We start from the raw sequence: 18699 nt of genomic DNA, 5'->3' as shown, positions 1-18699 counted from the left end.
TCTGCATTCATGCTAACTCTGTGGTTTTGGTCATTTGATGATGCAATCCTTTGTTTAAGGAATGGATGAAAGGAACAATCCCCCAGTCAGTCAAGACATTTTTTTTTATTGCAGCTTTTGCTGATTGTTCTGCTGTTTACTGTTTGGCAAATATATCTTTGTTGTTCTCCCCCACATATATACTCCACTTATTTCTTTAAACAAATCAATAAACACAAATAAGCAGTTTGTACTTATATATATGGGCACATGAGAAGTGCAGAAAAGTGGAAGGATGTGAATGCTCCTGGAGAACTATCACATCAGTGTTCAGTGCGCAAGAGAATCACTCATATCATGACTGTATAGGGTGGGATGTTCACCCTTGCACTTTCCATTCAGACCTCCATTCACCAAGTCAAGAGTCAAGAGCTATTGAAGGTACAAAACCTGTGGCTTTCCACTGACTTAGACATTGTGAAACTCTCTAATATACCATGTTAGTATATAATAGTTCTGAAATGATCACAATATTCAGTAAGAGACAAAATGGTGTCCAAAAAATACCGTTTGCCTTAAATTTTGAACAGTATACACTACCGTTCAAAAGTTTAGAGTCACTAAGTTTTTTTATTTTTAAAGAAATTAACTTTAATTCAGCAAGGATGCAGTAAATTGATCAAAAGTTATAGTAAAGACATTTATAATGTTAATTTTTGTTCATCAAGTATCCTGAAACAAATGTATGATGGTTTAAACAAAAGTATTAAGCAACATCAGTTTACTACAGAGCCGCTTAAAGGACATGGTGATGGAAAAAATTTATGAGATGGAAGAGAAAAAATTATATGTCAGTGCTTTTGTGTACTCTCACAAATGTTTTGCGTTCGCTCACAAAATGTTTCTAGTAACCGCAAAAGTTTTGCGAGTGAATGCAAAAGTTCGAAATATATTTTTCCTTGCATCTCATATTTTTTTCGACCACTATGTCCCTTTAGGGGTTCCGTTGTTTACAGCATTGATAACAATCAGAAATGTTTCTTGAGCAGCAAATCATCATATTAGAATGATTTCTGAAGGATCATGTGACACTGAAGACTGGAGTAATGATGCTGAAAATTCAGCTTTGATCACAGGAATAAATTACACTGTACTATATATTAAAATAGAAAACAGTTTGTAATTTTATTTCACAATATTACAGTTTTTACTGTATTTTTGATCAAATAAATGCAGCCTTGGTGAGCAGAAAAACATTTAAAAAATCTTACCAATCCCAAACTTTTGAATGATAGTGTATCCAATGTTTTTTTTTTTTTTTTTTTTTTTAATTAAAAACCGAACAAACTTTAATATTATTATATTACTTGCTTTGATATTTTGCTATCAAATGCAACAAAGTGCATATACATTTAAAGTGCCCGAATATGTTGTCACTCTATGTTTAATATGTAGTATTTGTGGGTTAACTGGTAGTGGGTGTCTTTTGTTTGTTTGTTTGTTTTGTTTGTTGTTGTTGTTGTAATGAGGGCATCACATCACATATCAAGCTTCTCTGTCCTGTGCACTTGCTGCTCTTGCGGATCATTTGTCTGAAGACAAATACAGTGTACAAATGACCCAATCCAGTGTTGCACAAGACAAAAGCTTACACGTTCTTCACACATTGGGCCCTATCATACACCCGGCACGATACGACACGATGCAAGTGTTTTTTGCTAGTTTCAGCCTGACGCAGTTATCATTTTCATGTGATAACTGCGTCATGTTGTTTAAATAGCAAATGCATTTGCGCCCATTTGAGCGCCCATGGGTATGCTGGTCTGAAAACGAGATGTGTTCAGGTGCATTGTTGGCGTGTTGCTATTTTGAGGAACTGAAAACAACTTCACCATTGACCAACTGAAACCTGCTCTAAAGTCAATGGCGCAGTACTTTTGTTATTTAAAGAGCATGTTAGTAATTTGCGCCTATATGCGGGTGCACAACACACGTACACTCTGCTTGTTACACACACAGGGACACGCAGCAGCACACAAACATGCCAAATATTAAAAATAAAACGATTACAATGTAAAAGAATATTATTGTGTACATAAAGATACAAATGCTTTGATGGAATCTGGCTTGTCCCGTAGATGGTTTAACCTCGCGCACGAGCAGATCCGTTTCCTCACTAGAGAAGCGTACAGTTTTTCCGCTTGCTAATTCCGCCATGGCGCGAGCACAACTGGCTTTTAAAGGGAATGGGAGATGATACTCTGATTGGTGTATTGCACGTTACGCCCAAAACACACCCATTACTCATTAAGAGAATAGGGACAACCCTTTTAGACCACGGGCCTGGAGCTCGACCATTTTTCCCGTCGTTAAACTAGCAAAAATTTATTCGGACACGTCCTAAGTGCACTTGCGCCGTGTGCTTTAGACCATGCGCTTAGATCGTTAAAATAGGGCCCTAAGACAAAAATGGTTCTTTTAAGAACTGTGCACTAAAAGGGTCTTTGAGGAACCGAAAATGTTTCTTCTATGGCATCCCCTTTTGGAAGCTTTATTTTCAAGATTTTACTGTGTTAAAATCACTGTAATGAATGGCCTTATTGCTGTAGATCAATGCTGTCAAGAGGTTTACATGTGAGAATATATTAACATATCTCTGCTCTTATAACTATTTATTTTAATTGCACTTTTTTCCACTCACTGTCTTCACTCTCAGTGTGCCATCAGTGTGATAGTTATCTGCTCCCTTTGAAATAAGGAAACCACACTTCCACTTGTGAGTGCAAGCCATGAGTTCATTCATAAAAAAATAGGATGTGATACTTTATCTGTCTGCCTTTTTAGACTTCTTTTGGAAAATAGTAGACCGCTCTTGGAAAATCCAGGATTAAAATACATTTTTGTGTTACCCACAGATATGAGATCATTTATTTTTGCTTCACAATGCACCAGTTCCAGCATTTTCCTCACATTGTTTTCTGCCTCTAAAAATATTTTTAAATTTTATTATAAATAATATATTGTATTATATTTATTAACTGTAATGTATATTACACATTTTATTTTTTATATATTATATATTTACATGTATTAGAATGTGACCAGAGCTGTCACAATTTGATTTTTGATTTTTCTCAAAATGTATAACAAATTTATGTTCTGATTCTGAGTCATGTCGATGTCTATCCACTCATTGGATGTTAGCGGTATACCAACATCTCAATCCAATAGGTCTAAAATTTTGTTTAGCGTATGACGGAAGTCTGATTTCAGCCTTGTTGAAGACCGTGTGCTTCTCGCATGAACTGATGCAACAGTTTTGCTCAGCAGCACGCAGTGTTTCCGGCACACCAAATCAGGTCACTAGACTCTTTCGACATAGATGAAAAAAGATTTATCATTCCAAGTTCACTTGCTAGGGGTCGCCATTGTGTTTCTACCTGAAAACCAAAACATCTAGTGGATATCTGATGCTTCCTCTCACAGTATAAACATCTCACTTCTGGGGTGGCTTATAAAGCCTTATCAAGATTGATGTTTGAAATGAGCTCTAAAGTTTAGGGTTGCAATGACAGTTTGACCTCAAAAGAAGTGTTAAAAGCTGGGAAATGTGGTTTAAACAAAAGCTTCCACTTTCACCCCCACATTAACCCACATTTCTCGTGTCTCTTATATGCACTGTCACAATTCGAGGCTTGGCAAAAGAAAGCTCCATACAGTCACTATATTAGATATTTAACTGAGTTGCTTTTTTTTCCATCTTCCTTTTTTTGTTTCCCCTTTTCACTCAGATTCTTCTGTTTGGAAACCCCATTAACTTCAAAGATATTTACAGAATATTCTCTAAAATTATTATTATTAGATTATTATTTCATTGGTGTGTTTTTGTGTGTGTGGTTGCTCTTGATTTGCTTCTTACTCAAGGAACAATGCTTGGTATTTGGTTTGTATTACTTCAAACATTTTAATCATAATGTAAAAACTAACTTTGCTTGCATATAAAAAGTCAAATAAAAGGATGTACTGCATTCAAAGGTGAAGCAGTTGGAGATAAACAGGGTGACACTTTCTTATGAACATTTTAGCCACAAAGATCTGATATATACTGTATGTATCTGCTGTGACAACTGCAACAGAGTAAAGACCCTTAGATTGTGGTTGGAGAAAAAGAGCAGGCCTCCATGACCTAGAAAATCAGGAAATGCAGCGAGCAGACTCATTCGTAAAGATGCTGTTTACACATTTGAAATGTTGATTGTGTTTGATGTCCTCTGATAGCTAATAAAATACCTAAATATTTCTCACATACACATTATCATTTTGTTTGCCTTCGTTGTTTCACATCCACTAAATAAGTGTCTTGACTAGCCATTTCTACACTGATAAAAAGGATCCTGTGGTGAAGTAAATATTACAGAAAAAACAAATGTAATTTCTACATGAAAAAGTTAGTTTATGCAAGAATAAAAAAAAGTAAATTCTATATTAGTACTCAATTCAAGCTTGCAGAAATTAAAGCGTACATATCAACGTTATAAAATTAAGTAAAACTACTCAACTTTTCTGGTACTGGTGTTCCCATCATGCACTGGGGCATGAATAATTAATAAGGTTAATTTTTCACTGTTTTATCATTGCTTTTGTGGTTAGGTTTGTGACATCTGGAGTTCATTTTCTACTCAAAATGACACATTCATACTCAAAAACGATCCATCGAATGTTATCATTGTGTACCAAGTATTGAGGTTTCTGTGTTCAGATGTGTCGTTACTTTTTTATGTCGATATGGTGTCTATCTATTGTATTATTTACTTAGATGTTTTTACTATAAAAGCATGGTATAACACACTATACAAGTGTGGTTTAATTCAGTGTTATATTGTTTGAGTAAAAAGTATTGCAAAGGAAACTTCAACTAAGTAGAAATCACTCAACCTTTTACTGGCCAAGTTAAAGTTAATTATTTTACTTAACTTGGTTAAGTAGAGTTTCCATATGTGAAATTTACTAAAAAATATGTGTGCAAAAATATGCTAAAGAAAAATTATGTAAATTTGACTTTGTGTAAATACATCTTCTGTGACACTTGAACTCTGTGTGATGGTCAGTCTTTACCCCAGCCAGCATTCTGATATTAGTGTTGTTCGGTATTACTTCAACCTATGACGTTAGAGTGGATGGAAACGCCTTCAATGGGTCCTATAGTAGAAGACGAGCTTATATACACAGTGTCTTTTTTTTTTGACGGTCTTATAACCGAGATGGCTGAATGGAAAATGTTGTGTTTGCCTTCAGTTCTGCTGCTGTGGCCTCAGATCTTCTCAACCACATTGCAAGGTGTGTTTCACACATTCTTACCAGGGGTTTGTCAGAATACGCTCGTGTGTCATCACTAGATTCATTGCTAATAACTTTTCATTAATTTATTTCAAACTACTGGAACATTAATGTCCTGCTTTTATCTCCAATAGATAATGGTCATCCAGGTTCAGGCTGTCTAACTACTACAGATACTAAAGTTCTTATGAAGTATCTGCGTAGCTACAAGCTTCAGCACAAACCCTTGTTCCCTGTGGATGCTGTGAGGTGAGAATACATTCAGAGAAATGAGGAATAATACAAACAAGTGACCCGTCAATGATTACCACATTCTAACACTGTCAAAAACACACCGCTCCGATGTAGACAGAGTGTAATGTGGTAAAGATAAGAATATTAAAGTTAAATTACTGCCACATATCGCTGTCTATCTCAAATAAATAGATGGATAGATAGTATTGCTTTTCTAAAAACAGAAAGCATTTTTTTGACTGCATGTTCTGTTTCATTCTGTAGATTTCTTACAATCAAAGGGAACACAATCTGCTCAGATCCCTCCTCACCATGGGCCATTAAAGCAATGAAGTACCTGGATGCAAAGAAGAAACCTCAGTCAGCGTCAAGTACAGCTCATCAATCTGTGACAGCAGCTCCTACGAAAATATCGATGATAAATACAAAATCTGCTCAGAGGTAACATGATAAACAGACCTGTGAATTAAAGTTATCTGAATAACTAATTAAATAATTCATCAATAAATGATCTTGTGTATAATAGAAGAAATGTGTTTACCATGAAAATGGACTACAGAGTTCAAGCAAATGTGTGCACTATTGCAATTTATTACCCTTTAAGATCACTATTTTGTATTTATATAAAGAAGTTTAGTCTAAAGATATTTTTAAAATTTCATAAAATGAATAATGTGTAAATTTGCTTATTTACAGCTCTACGACTCAGATATGGTCTACTCCAGTGAAGAAGCAGGTTTATAGTTACACACAGAACCTAAAAGACATTATAGGACACAACACACAAAAAACAGAAAGCAAGGCAGAATTTCCCACCCCAAGAACTACACTGGAGCAGGATTGGAGAGGATCTACTGAAACCACATTTCAGCTGGATGGGCTGGCATGGGAGGAAGAGGAGGAAGGTCAAAATACATGCTTGTGTCATCACTGGATTTATTTGCTACTAATAACTTTTTCATTAATAGTGATTCATTTAAAAATACTAAAAAAAATGAATGTCCTGCTTTTATCTCCAATAGATGCTGTTACAGGTTCAGCCTGTCTAACTACTACAGATACTGAAGTTCCTCTCAATAATCTGCGTAGCTACACCCTACAGCACAAACCCTTGTTCCCTGTGGATGCTGTGAGGTGAGAATCCATTCAGATTTTGGCAGGGTAGGTCTAGTAACATTATTCACTGAGCAGACAAATGAGGAATACTACAAACAAGTGATTCTTTAGTGATTACACCGGTCTAAGTAGGTAAAGATAAGAATATTAAAATATAATTACTGCACATCTCTCAGATAGATCTCATATATGATAAACAGACCTTTGAGTTAAAGTTATTTGAATTAAAAAAATTGGTAACACTTTACAAGGGCTGCCCTCGACTAAAGATTTTCCTAGTCGACTAGTAGTCGCTCATTTAATCCATTAGTCGACTAATCGCATGTTTATATTAATAAGTGATTTATTTATTGATTAATTTATTGATAATGTTTTCTGTGTTTTGGGCTGCAGAGATTAAGTCGACGATGGTAACTCGTCATCTCTGCAGTAGTGGACACGGCTATATGCAAGTTACATACAGATTACATCATCTGAGAATATTTATTTCCCATTTGAATTGGTTAGTTTAAAAGTAGACATTTCAAGCTTTCTATAGATATATTTCTCATGTCTGTGAGGCAAGTATACGCTGAGTTTCGGTTAATTTTTTGTGACGTGCTCAAGTTCACGGAGACCGAGACAGCAGAAAGCACTGATTGTTTTCATTATTTTACAAGAGCACATTGTTTTGCTGTTATTGTGAGTTTACAGAAACAAAAGAAGATACTTTACAGTTTGCATTACTCTTATCTGTATGACCAAAATGATGGAGTATTTTAAGTTAGCCTATATGCAAGTGATCACACAGGCGCCTCCATGTCATGCAGTAAGCGCGCACTCCCCACAAGGATGGATATGTGCCTAATAATAATAGCGCTCATTTATCTAGGACTAGGCTAACATAGAGCGAGCGGACTTGTAAAGTTGCTACTACTTACATGTTTCAAGTGACAAGCCATATTTGGGGTCAGTGAATGATAGGCAAATGTTTGGATTTCCTGCCGTTAACGATCTATCCCTCACGGACTGCGTGACTTTGCCACTTCCTGTGGAGTTTTTTTTTCTGCGACTAACCGACTAATAAAATCTTGGTCGACCAAGCCTCTTCTAATTGACTAACAGTTAGTCAACTATTAGGGGGCAGCCCTATACCTTACAATTCAATAAGGTATCATTTGTTAACATTACTTAATATAGTAACTAACATGAACTAACATAAGCAATACGTTTGTTACAGTTTTTATTAATCTTTGTTAATGTTAGTTAATAAAAATACTGTCGCTCATTGTTTTGTTCATGTTAGTTCACAGTGCATTAACTAATGTTAACAAATACAACTTTTGATTTTAATAATGTATTAGTAAACATTGAAATTAACATTAACTAAGATTAATAAATGCTGTAGAAGTATTGTTCATTCTTAGTTCATGTTAACTAAAGTACTTAAATAATGTTAACTAATGAACTAAATAATTTACCAATAAATTATCTTGTTTGTAGAAGAAATGTGTTTTTCATGAAATTGGACTACAAGGTTCAAGAAAAAATCTGCACTGTTGCGATTTATTACCCTTTAAAATGACTATTTTGTATTTATATAAAGAAGTTTAGTCTAAAGATAGAGAAAGCCATAAAATTATTATTGTGTAAATTTGCTTATTTACAGCTCTACGACTCAGATATGGTCTACTCCAGTGAAGAAGCAGGTTTATAGTTACACACAGATCTTAAGAGACATTATAGGACACACAACACAAAAAACAGAAAGCAAGACAGAATTTTCCACCCCGAAAACCACACTGGAGCAGGATTGGAGAGGATCTACTGAAACCACAGAGACATTTCAGCTGGATGGGCTGGCATGGGAGGAAGAGAAACCAACCACTATGAATGAGCCATTTATTGACAAATTTTGTAAATGCGTCCTTGTGTCATCACTGGATTTATTGATACTAATAACTTTTTCATTAATAGTCATTCATATTAATATATATCTCCAGCAGATGTTCCTATACCTACAAGCTGTCTAACTACTACAGATACTGAAGTTCCTCTCAATAATCTGCGTAGCTACACCCTACAGCACAAACCCTTGTTCCCTGTGGATGCTGTGAGGTGAGAATCCATTCAGATTTTTGGCAGAGTAGGTATAATAAGGGTGCTTTCACACCTGCCTCATTTAGTTCGGTTGAATCGCACTAGAGTTCGTTGTCCTCCTTGGTGCGGTTCGTTTGGGCAGGTATGAATGCAGCAATCGCACTTGGGTGCGCACCAAAAAGTGTACCAAACACTCCTTGAAGAGGTGGTCTCGGTACGCTTTCAAACGAACTCTGGAGCAGTTCGCTTGAGATGTAAAAGCAATACGACCCAATGGACCAACGAACCAAACTACTAGACAGCACTGGGAGATCCAGAGAGAACGCGTTTGAATTTTCCGCAGCGTTAATACGAATGTAGTATATAATTTAACAGCGGGAATGATGGCTAGATTCGTATAGTGTTTGCGTGTCTCGACAGTTACAAATAAAGCCACAATAAGCTCATGGAGCGATCTTGTCAATCATTTTGAAAATGCAAGAAGAAAATGCAACATTATAACAAATTTAGTCCCTGTTTCGGAACAAAACAACCGATCCATAGCTGTGAAAACACCCTAACATTATTAACTGTGCAGACAAATGAGGAATACTACAAACAAATGATCCTTCAGTGATTACACCGGTCGAATTATGTAAAGATAAGAATATTAAAATATAATTATTGCCACATCTCTCAGATAGATCTCATATATATATATATATATATATATATATATATATATTGTGTTGCTGCATGTTATTTTTAATTCTGTAGATTTCTTACAATCAAAGGGAACACAATCTGCTTGGATCCCTCCTCACCATGGGCTGTTAATTCAATGAAGTATCTGGATGCAAAGAAGAAACCTCAGTCAGCATCAGCTCGTCAATCTGTGACAGCGGCTCCTAAGAAAATGTCAACCATAAATACAAAATCTGCTCCGAGGTAACATGATAAACAGACCTTTGAATTAAAGTTATTTGAATTAAAAAAAAAAAAAAAAAAAATTACCATGTCTGTAATAGAAGAAAGAAGTCTTAAATGAAAATGGACTACAAGTTCAAGAAAACATTGTGCACTATTGCGAATTAATACCATTGTTGATTACTATTATGATTACTGTGACTTCTATTACTATGAAATTTTAAAATTTCATAAAATGAATAATGTGTAAATTTGCTTATTTACAGCTCTACGATTCAGATATGGTCTACTCCAGTGAAGAAGCAGGTTTATAGTTACACACAGAACCTAAAAGACATTATAGGACACAACACACAAAAAACAGAAAGCAAGGCAGAATTTCCCACCCCAAGAACTACACTGGAGCAGGATTGGAGAGGATCTACTGAAACCACATTTCAGCTGGATGGGCTGGCATGGGAGGAAGAGAAACCAACCACTATGAATGAGCCATTTATTGACAAATTTTGTTTGAAAGGGGAGCAGGTTAAATACTCAGACCCTTAGTTTTATTTCTCTATATATTTTTTGTATGTAGTGCCTTTCTAACCTAATGACTTGCAATAAAAAGCTGTGTGGAGAATTTTTTTTTTTTTTTTTTTTTTAACATTGCAAGGGAAAAAAAAGGATATATATATATATATATATATATATATATATATATATATATATATATATATATATATATTGTTGAGAAATCAAGATTAGTGGAGGACATCTAACACAATCAGTATTTCAAATAGATGTTGTCAAGTCACTTTTATTTACATAGAGCTTTATACAATACACATTGTTTCAAAGCAGCGTCACAGTAATAAAAAATGTTAATGTGTTGATAGCATCATGCGTTTTTAACAAAAGTTCTTAAAAATTAGCTTTAAAATGTTACAAGTTCAGCTCTTTTTTTTTTTTTTTTTATTTCACTTCCTGTTTTTGAATGCAACAACAGCGTAAACAACCCCTAAACCTAAAAATAAACTCAAGTTGTTCATTTGCCACAACATCTCATGCACAGTAGTGTGACATAATCAGCATGCAAGCATGATTTATGGTGCATTCCAGATTAAGTACAAAATCAGTTGTTCCAATTTAGCAGACTACCAATTTAGTATACCAGAAGTACAATTGCAGAATATTTATATTTAGCACATAAATATTTACATGTATTTCATATACATTTTAGTATATATTTTTTACACAGTACATGTGAATACCTGGAACATAAGTGGGAAATTTCAACTTGGATATTCCCACCTTCATCTGGATCACATGAATTGTTATGCTGATCCAGGTTGGTTTAATTCTATTACTGTAAGTGCTGTTGTAGTTGGTGAACCAGTACAATCATGGTGTTCATCAGTAACACTGAGGCTGCATTTACATGGCAAGGTTTAAGGTTTATTCACCTCCCATGTGGCACAGATCGGATATGACCCACAAATGTGTATAAGCAGGAAAAAAGCACATGGATACCGATATTCTCACGTCCGTTTCAGGCCTCATTCTTATGTGGAAAAAAAATTAATCGATATGTGCATTTGTAAGTGGACAGATTGGATATTCCTCTGTCAACGCAAGTCATACACTACAGGTGCTGGTCATATAATTAGAATACCATCAAAAAGTTGATTTATTTCACTAATTCCATTCAAAAAGTGAAACTTGTATATTATATTCATTCATTACACACAGACTGATATATTTCAAATGTTTATTTCTTTTAATTTTGATGATTATAACTGACAACTAAGGAAAATCCCAAATTCAGTATCTCAGAAAATTAGAGTATTACTTAAGACCAATACAAAGAAAGGATTTTTAGAAATCTTGGCCAACTGAAAAGTATGAACATGAAAAGTATGAGCACTCAATACTTAGTTGGGGCTCCTTTTGCCTGAATTACTGCAGCAATGCGGCGTGGCATGGAGTCGATCAGTCTGTGGCACTGCTCAGGTGTTATAAGAGCCCAGGTTGCTCTGATAGTGGCCTTCAGTTCTTCTGCAGTTTGCTGGCCAATTAAGAACAGGGATACCATGGTCCTTAAACCAGGTACTGGTAGCTTTGGCACTGTGTGCAGGTGCCAAGTCCTGTTGGAAAATGAAATCTGCATCTCCATAAAGTTGGTCAGCAGCAGGAAGCATGAAATGCTCTAAAACTTCCTGGTATACGGCTGCGTTGACCTTGGACCTCAGAAAACACAGTGGACCAACACCAGCAGATGACATGGCACCCCAAACCATCACTGACTGTGGAAACTTTACACTGGACCTCAAGCAACGTGGATTGTGTGCCTCTCCTCTCTTCCTCCAGACTCTGGGACCCTGATTTCCAAAGGAAATGCAAAATTTACTTTCATCAGAGAACATAACTTTGGACCACTCAGCAGCAGTCCAGTCCTTTTTGTCTTTAGCCCAGGCGAGACGCTTCTGACGCTGTCTGTTGTTCAAGAGTGGCTTGACACAAGGAATGCGACAGCTGAAACCCATGTCTTGCATACGTCTGTGCGTAGTGGTTCTTGAAGCACTGACTTCAGCTGCAGTCCACTCTTTGTGAATCTCCCCCCACATTTTTGAATGGGTTTTGTTTCACAATCCTCTCCAGGGTGCGGTTATCCCTATTGCTTGTACACTTTTTTCTACCACATCTTTTCCTTCCCTTCGCCTCTCTATTAATGTGCTTGGACACAGAGCTCTGTGAACAGCCAGCCTCTTTTGCAATGACCTTTTGTGTCTTGCCCTCCTTGTGCAAGGTGTCAATGGTCGTCTTTTGGACAACTGTCAAGTCAGCAGTCTTCCCCATGATTGTGTAGCCTACAGAACTAGACTGAGAGACCATTTAAAGGCCTTTGCAGGTGTTTTGAGTTAATTAGCTGATTAGAGTGTGGCACCAGGTGTCTTCAATATTGAACCTTTTCACAATATTCTAATTTTCTGAGATACTGAATTTGGGATTTTCCTTAGTTGTCAGTTATAATCATCAAAATTAAAAAAATAAACATTTGAAATATATCAGTCTGTGTGTAATGAATGAATATAATATACAAGTTTCACTTTTTGAATGGAATTAGTGAAATAAATCAACTTTTTGATGATATTCTAATTATATGACCAGCACCTGTATATTGCCAAAAGTTTTGGGAAGCCTGCCTTTACATGTGCATGAAATTTAATGACATCCCATTCTTAATCTGTAGAGTTTAATATGGAGTTGGCCCACCCTTTGCAGCTATAACAGCCTCAACTCTTCTGGGAAGGCTTTCCACAAGGTTTAGGAGTGTGTTTATGGGAATTTTTGACCATTCTTCTAGAAGCACATTTGTGAGGTCAGGCAGTGATGTTGGACGAGAAGGCCTGGCTCACAGTCTCCGCTCTAATTCATCCCAAAGGTGATCTATCGGGTGAGGTCAGGACGCTGTGCAGGCCAATCAAGTTCCTCCACATCAAACTCTCTCATCCATGTCTTTATGGACCTTGCTTTGTGCACTGGTGCGCAGTCATGTTGGAACAGGAAGGGGCAATCCCCAAACTGTTCCCATAAAGTTGGGAGCATGAAATTGTCCAAAATGTCTTGGTGTGCTGAAGCATTAAGAGTTCCTTTCACTGGAACTAAGGGGCAAAGCCCAACCCCTGAAAAACAACCCCACACCATAATCCCCCTCCACCAAACTTTACACTTGGCACAATGCAGTCAGGCAAGTACCGTTCTCCTGGCAACCGCCAAACCCAGACTCGTCCATTGGATTGAGAAGCGTGATTCGTCTCTCCAGAGAACATGTCTCCACTGCTCTAGAGTGCTTTACACCACTGCATCCGACACTTTGCATTGCAGTTGGTGATGTAAGGCTTGGATGCAGCTGCTCGGCCATGGAAACCCATTCCATGAAGCTCTCTACGCACTGTTCTTGAGCTAATCTGAAGGCCACATGAAGTTTGGAGGTCTGTAGCTATTGACTCTGCAGAAAGTTGGCGACTTCTGCGCACTGTGCGCCTTAGCATGCGCTGACCCCGCTCTGTGATTTTACGTGGCCTACCACTTCGTGGCTGAGTTGCTGTTGTTCCCAATTGCTTCCACTTTGTTATGATACCACTAACAGTTGACCGTGGAATATTTAGTAGTGTGGAAATTTCACAAATGGACTTATTGCACAGATTGTAACCTATCACGGTACCGCACTTGAATTCACTGAGCTCCTGAGAGCGACCCATTCTTTCACAAACGTTTGTAGAAGCAGTCTGCATGCCTAGGTGCTTGATTTTATACACCTGTGGCCATGGAAGTGATTGGAACACCTGAATTCAGTGATTTAGAGGGGTGTCCCAATACTTATGGCAATATAGTGTATGTTATTGAAAAAGCGATGGTGGCAAAAGATGTCAACTCATGTGGATGCCAAACGTGATCACATGACTCTTTTCAATGCTGCAATGGAGGATGAAGACTCAACCCAATGTTTTCCTGACCTTTAAAGATGGTGTGGAAAGCAAAAGCTTGTATATTCATTTCGTCTGAGTCTTTTGCAAATTTTCCAGTGCCGTTTTTACTTCCTTTTCAGACCTAAGCATTTCCGGGTCAGTACGTCTACCTTGGGTGGTTTCACCAAATGAATATTGTAGATGAATAAATGCAGATATTGGATATGACTCACTTTGTAAAGAACATGTAAACTCAGAATTGGGTATCAAGACCTGCAGTGTAAATGCGGCCTAAGATGGTGAAACTGGTTGCCCAGTATGGTCTTTCTGGTAAAGCTGGTTGACCAAGGTGGTCTTGCTTAGCAATTACATGAATATGTTATTGTTCACACAAAAAATGGTCTTTATAGCATTGGACTGACCTGCACATATGTGCTTTTTTACACACTTGCATTAACCTGAGTGAAATGTCCTTGTGCTCTTGTGCTGTGGACTTTGCTTGCTTTGTTCCTGTTCTCCCCTTAATTGTTTCCAGGTATCTTGTTAGTCCAATTACCCCTATGTATATAAGCCCTATGCTGGGTCTGAAATCACATACTGTATAGTAGGTAATGTGACCTACCAGTATCAGTCGCTTCACTGCCATTCACAATGGGATAGTAAAGTGTCTATTGAATGCGCACTTCAAAATCTCGCCAGAAGTAGTACTTCATCCAGGAACTTTTCGCCTACTGTTTTTTCGAACACAGTGTATTCAGACATACTCTGTTGGAGTACTGTTTTTCACATAGTCTACAATATATAGGGAAGTATTCAATTTCGGACGCAGCGCTAGTGTTTCCTGTGTTCATTGTTGGGTCTTGTCTTCGCATCGCTGGATGTTCAGTTGCTCAGTTCTGTTTTTGTGTTTCGAGATTATAAAACATTGCATTTGGACCCTGATCTCCTTCATCTCAGAGCAAACTGATCGTTACAGTAGGTGCTTTCTTGTTGCAAAAAAAACATTGAACCACATGGATGTGATATGCACTCTGATACTGCTTCATGGTAAAGTCCCCCAATTTGTGGTATGAGAAAAGAAGCAGACCACCATGACCTAAAAAAATCAGGAAATGCATCAACCAGAGTTAAAAGTACAGCAAAGTACAGTTTGTCAAAGATGCTTTTCACATATTCAAAACACCTTTTTAAAATTGTGTTAAACGTCCTCTAATCCAACTCTGATAGCTTATAAATATTAATAGTAATCATATTGTATCTGGATCGTACACACAGACAGCATCAGTTCACCTGACATTTTTATTACACCCTCATGCGATTAAATGTAATGTGACCATATGTCTTTACTAATAAAATCCTTAACCTGTGTTCTGGGTAGTGGTTTGTTCAGTATTACCCCAGTTTCTGCCTGTGGTGGCGTGAGAGAGGAGCCGTGTCAGTGGGCGGTTGTTCCATGTGTCCCAGTTCAGTTCTGAGCTTAAATAGACGCCGTCTTTCTCGAAGGGTCACATAACAGGTGACAGCCAAGCTAGAAGATGAAGTTGTATATGTTGGGTTTCTATGCAGTTCTGCTGCTGTGGCTTCTGGTCTCGTCCTCAATGCAAGGTGGGTTTCACACATTCTTACCAATATTCAGAACGTGTTTTGTGTTGCTACTGAAATGAATATGGTGATGATCAGGTCTTTTGTTTAGTTATAGTTTACATTTAAAATTAATGTCCTGCTTTTATCTCCAATAGATAATGGTCATCCAGGTTCAGGCTGTCTAACTACTACAGATACTAAAGTTCATATGAAGTATCTGCGTAGCTACAAGCTTCAGCACAAACCCTTGTTCCCTGTGGATGCTGTGAGGTGAGAATCCATTTTTGCAGACTTTTCTTGAATTATTAAGAGAGTGAAATGAAAGGGACAATGAAAGCTTTATTTTACCTGATATGTGACTGGAAATATTGTCATAATAGCCTGTTCTGTTTCATTCTGTAGATTTCTTACAATCAAAGGGAACACAATCTGCTCAGATCCCTCCTCACCATGGGCCATTAAAGCAATGAAGTACCTGAATGCAAAGAAGAAACCTCAGTCAGGGTCAAATACAGCTCATAAATCTGTGACTGCGGCACCGAAGAAAACATCAACCATAAATATGACTCGGTCATCAGCTCAGATTGAAACGCAGACCTCTGGACGAAAATAATTGCTATAACTGGCCAGTATCATTTTGCATTTTTTAAAAGGTTTTCTCTTTTGAGATAACACGCACTTTATTGTACATCACACACTTTATAGTTTGTGATGTTTAAAAAAAATCAATGTATAGTGTTACTTTTTTGGTCACACTTTAGTTCCAATTCTCACTATTAACTAGCTACTACTTTTGTCTCAATAAACTCCTAATTACTGCTTATTAATAGTTAGTAAGGTAGTTGTTAAGTTTAGGTATTGGTAGGATTAAGGGACGTAAAATATGGTGTTAATATGTGTTTAATAAGTACTAATAAATCACCAATATCCTAGTAATATGCATGATAATAAGCAACTTGTTACTATAGTGAGAATTGGACCCTAAAGTGTTACCCTTTTTTCTTACAAAAAAAGATTGTACTTTTATATTTTATATCTATTAATATATATATATATATATATATATATATATATATATATATATATATATTTTTTTTTTTTTTTTTTTTTTTTTTTTTTATTTCTCTAAAATGTTTTTTGATATGATTATGTATTTCTGTGTATAGAGGTAATGTTGTCAAATAAATTGAAATCATTTGTGCCAGAACTTTTAGAGCTGCTTGTGTTTAATTCCTGTAACTTTAAGTATTAATATTTTAAGTGAAAGTTGTAGCATCAAATTTAGAAAATAGATGGACTAGTGCCTGTTCAATTAAAGTAAACTTAAATAATATATTTTTAAGATATTTAAAATGTTTTTTTCATTTTTTAATTAAACAGAGGCACTCTGCAAAAAGATACAGATCAAAGCCATATGTTACAATAGTTTAACCACTAGTGCGTAATGAAAGATCTCAAGCGATGATAAACCAAATCTAGATGCTTCTGACTAAATTCTATCATGCACTGTAGGATGAACTGATATGTGAAAATCCCCCCACACATCAACGAACTTAACTGAACTTTTAGGGTACATTTCAACAATATGCCTTAAACAGACAATTAAAATAGTTAAGTCAAGTCACCTTTATTTATATAGCGCTTTTTACAATGCAGATTGTGTCAAAGCAGCTTTACAGTGAAAATAATTTGGCTGCACAGCAGCACTAGAAGAAAATAGTGTCATTGTCCAGCTTAAGTAAGTTCAGTGTTGATTCATTTCCATTGTAAAAATCATTAGTTATTATTTTAGTTCATTTATCTATACAGCAGCTCCGGAGAAAACAGTGATTTCGTCGTACCAGCTCAGTTCAAATACAGTGTCTACTTGTACAGTATGTGTCTTTTTCCAAGAATGCAAATAGCCATCCTGACAAAGGCTATTTTGACAATTTCCCGCCATTTTAAATATTTTACCTTAAGTGCAGAAAGCACATTACTTTTATTTACACGTGAATACCATTTATCACTAGTTGCTTTTAGAGTAATTGATGCACAAAATGTCTACTACTCTTTACCCTAGAAACCACTATTTCCAATAGCATTTTTACACTGTGTAATTGGCTGCTGCCTTAATTCTTAGTTTTAAAGGGGACCCATTATGCAAAGTTCACTATTACATGGCGTTTGAACATAAGTGTGTGTCAGCAGTGTGTGTACACAACCACCCTATAATGATAAAAATCCAACGTTCACCAACTTTTTAATCCCCATCATAGGCGTAAACCGCCCACCCACCCCAAAAAATATAATTAAAAACCATGTTCTCTATTGTAAATAATATAATGATATATACTTAAATAATTGTGTAAGTAGTAAAACAATACAAACGCAAATGGGGCATGTTTAATTTAAGTGATATTCCTATCTTATTTTTTTTTTGGTTCCACAGTGTTTGCTGATTTTCAGTTTTTTTTTTTTATTTGAACTTTGTGTAAGTTATTTGTTATTTTATTAGGCCTATAGCATTGTGTATGCCGTGCTTATTCATTTTCATCTTGTTTGTTTTGTTAATAAAAGTTCTATAAGCGAGTTTGTCATTGTTGTGTTTTTCATTAAGAATAATAATAAACCCACCATTCAAGCAATTGCCGGCCTCAAATTGCCTCTAATTCGAAAGCGAGAGTAAAATGCGCACAGACGCACAGGCATTCATAAGCGATTTAAAAGCGAGGTGGAAAAGAGGGGAAAACTCCAATGTCCCGGTCTCCATGCTACACTAATAATAGTAGTAAGGCTTTCCTCTGTGTACACATATCCTTACAATTTTGGTACAGTTGTACAAAAGTACAATTTTGGCTGTATTATTTGTGCCCTTCAAAAATTGCTCTTATTGTCCCCCCTAACTGTTACATAAAATTTACGCCCTTGATCCCCTTAAAACCTCAACAGTCTCATAGAACAAGCCGTTTTCATTTTCAGAGTCCGTCAGCAGTCGTGGGTGAGGCCTGTACAAAGTGACATTATTTTATGA

The 18699-nt window shown here is 36.4% G+C and overlaps 1 protein-coding gene across 9 annotated transcripts; it reads left to right on the top strand.

The window, feature by feature from the left end:
- Nucleotides 1-5220: 5220 nt before the first annotated feature.
- Nucleotides 5221-18257, top strand: LOC127505660 (uncharacterized). Of its 9 annotated transcripts, none has more exons than XM_051881364.1 (9): nucleotides 5221-5316; nucleotides 5451-5565; nucleotides 5815-5991; nucleotides 6247-6455; nucleotides 6573-6684; nucleotides 8315-8562; nucleotides 8652-8763; nucleotides 9502-9672; nucleotides 9918-10964. In XM_051881364.1, the coding sequence occupies exons 1-9, from the start codon at nucleotides 5241-5243 to the stop codon at nucleotides 10195-10197; spliced, it is 1500 nt and encodes a 499-aa protein (XP_051737324.1). In that variant the 5' UTR covers nucleotides 5221-5240; the 3' UTR covers nucleotides 10198-10964. The 9 variants fall into 9 exon arrangements, with proteins under 9 accessions (XP_051737324.1, XP_051737323.1, XP_051737347.1 ...); XM_051881363.1 differs by having other exon boundaries at nucleotides 8649-8763; XM_051881387.1 differs by having other exon boundaries at nucleotides 8649-8763; nucleotides 9519-9672; nucleotides 9918-10061.
- Nucleotides 18258-18699: the final 442 nt, after the last annotated feature.

This window comes from Ctenopharyngodon idella, chromosome 2, assembly GCF_019924925.1.
Source record: "Ctenopharyngodon idella isolate HZGC_01 chromosome 2, HZGC01, whole genome shotgun sequence".
NCBI classification, from domain to species: domain Eukaryota; kingdom Metazoa; phylum Chordata; class Actinopteri; order Cypriniformes; family Xenocyprididae; genus Ctenopharyngodon; species Ctenopharyngodon idella.
This window is presented reverse-complemented; position numbering and strand designations above follow the sequence as displayed.

Excerpts from the sequence above, each read along its gene's own strand:
- LOC127505660 (XM_051881363.1), top strand. The coding sequence starts at position 5,241 with ATGGCTGAATGGAAAATGTTGTGTTTGCCTTCAGTTCTGCTGCTGTGG. Across the intron at positions 6,456-6,572 it reads ATGGGAGGAAGAGGAGGAAG|ATGCTGTTACAGGTTCAGCC; the intron begins GTCAAAATACAT and ends TATCTCCAATAG. Across the intron at positions 8,563-8,648 it reads GCCATTTATTGACAAATTTT|CAGATGTTCCTATACCTACA; the intron begins GTAAATGCGTCC and ends ATATATCTCCAG.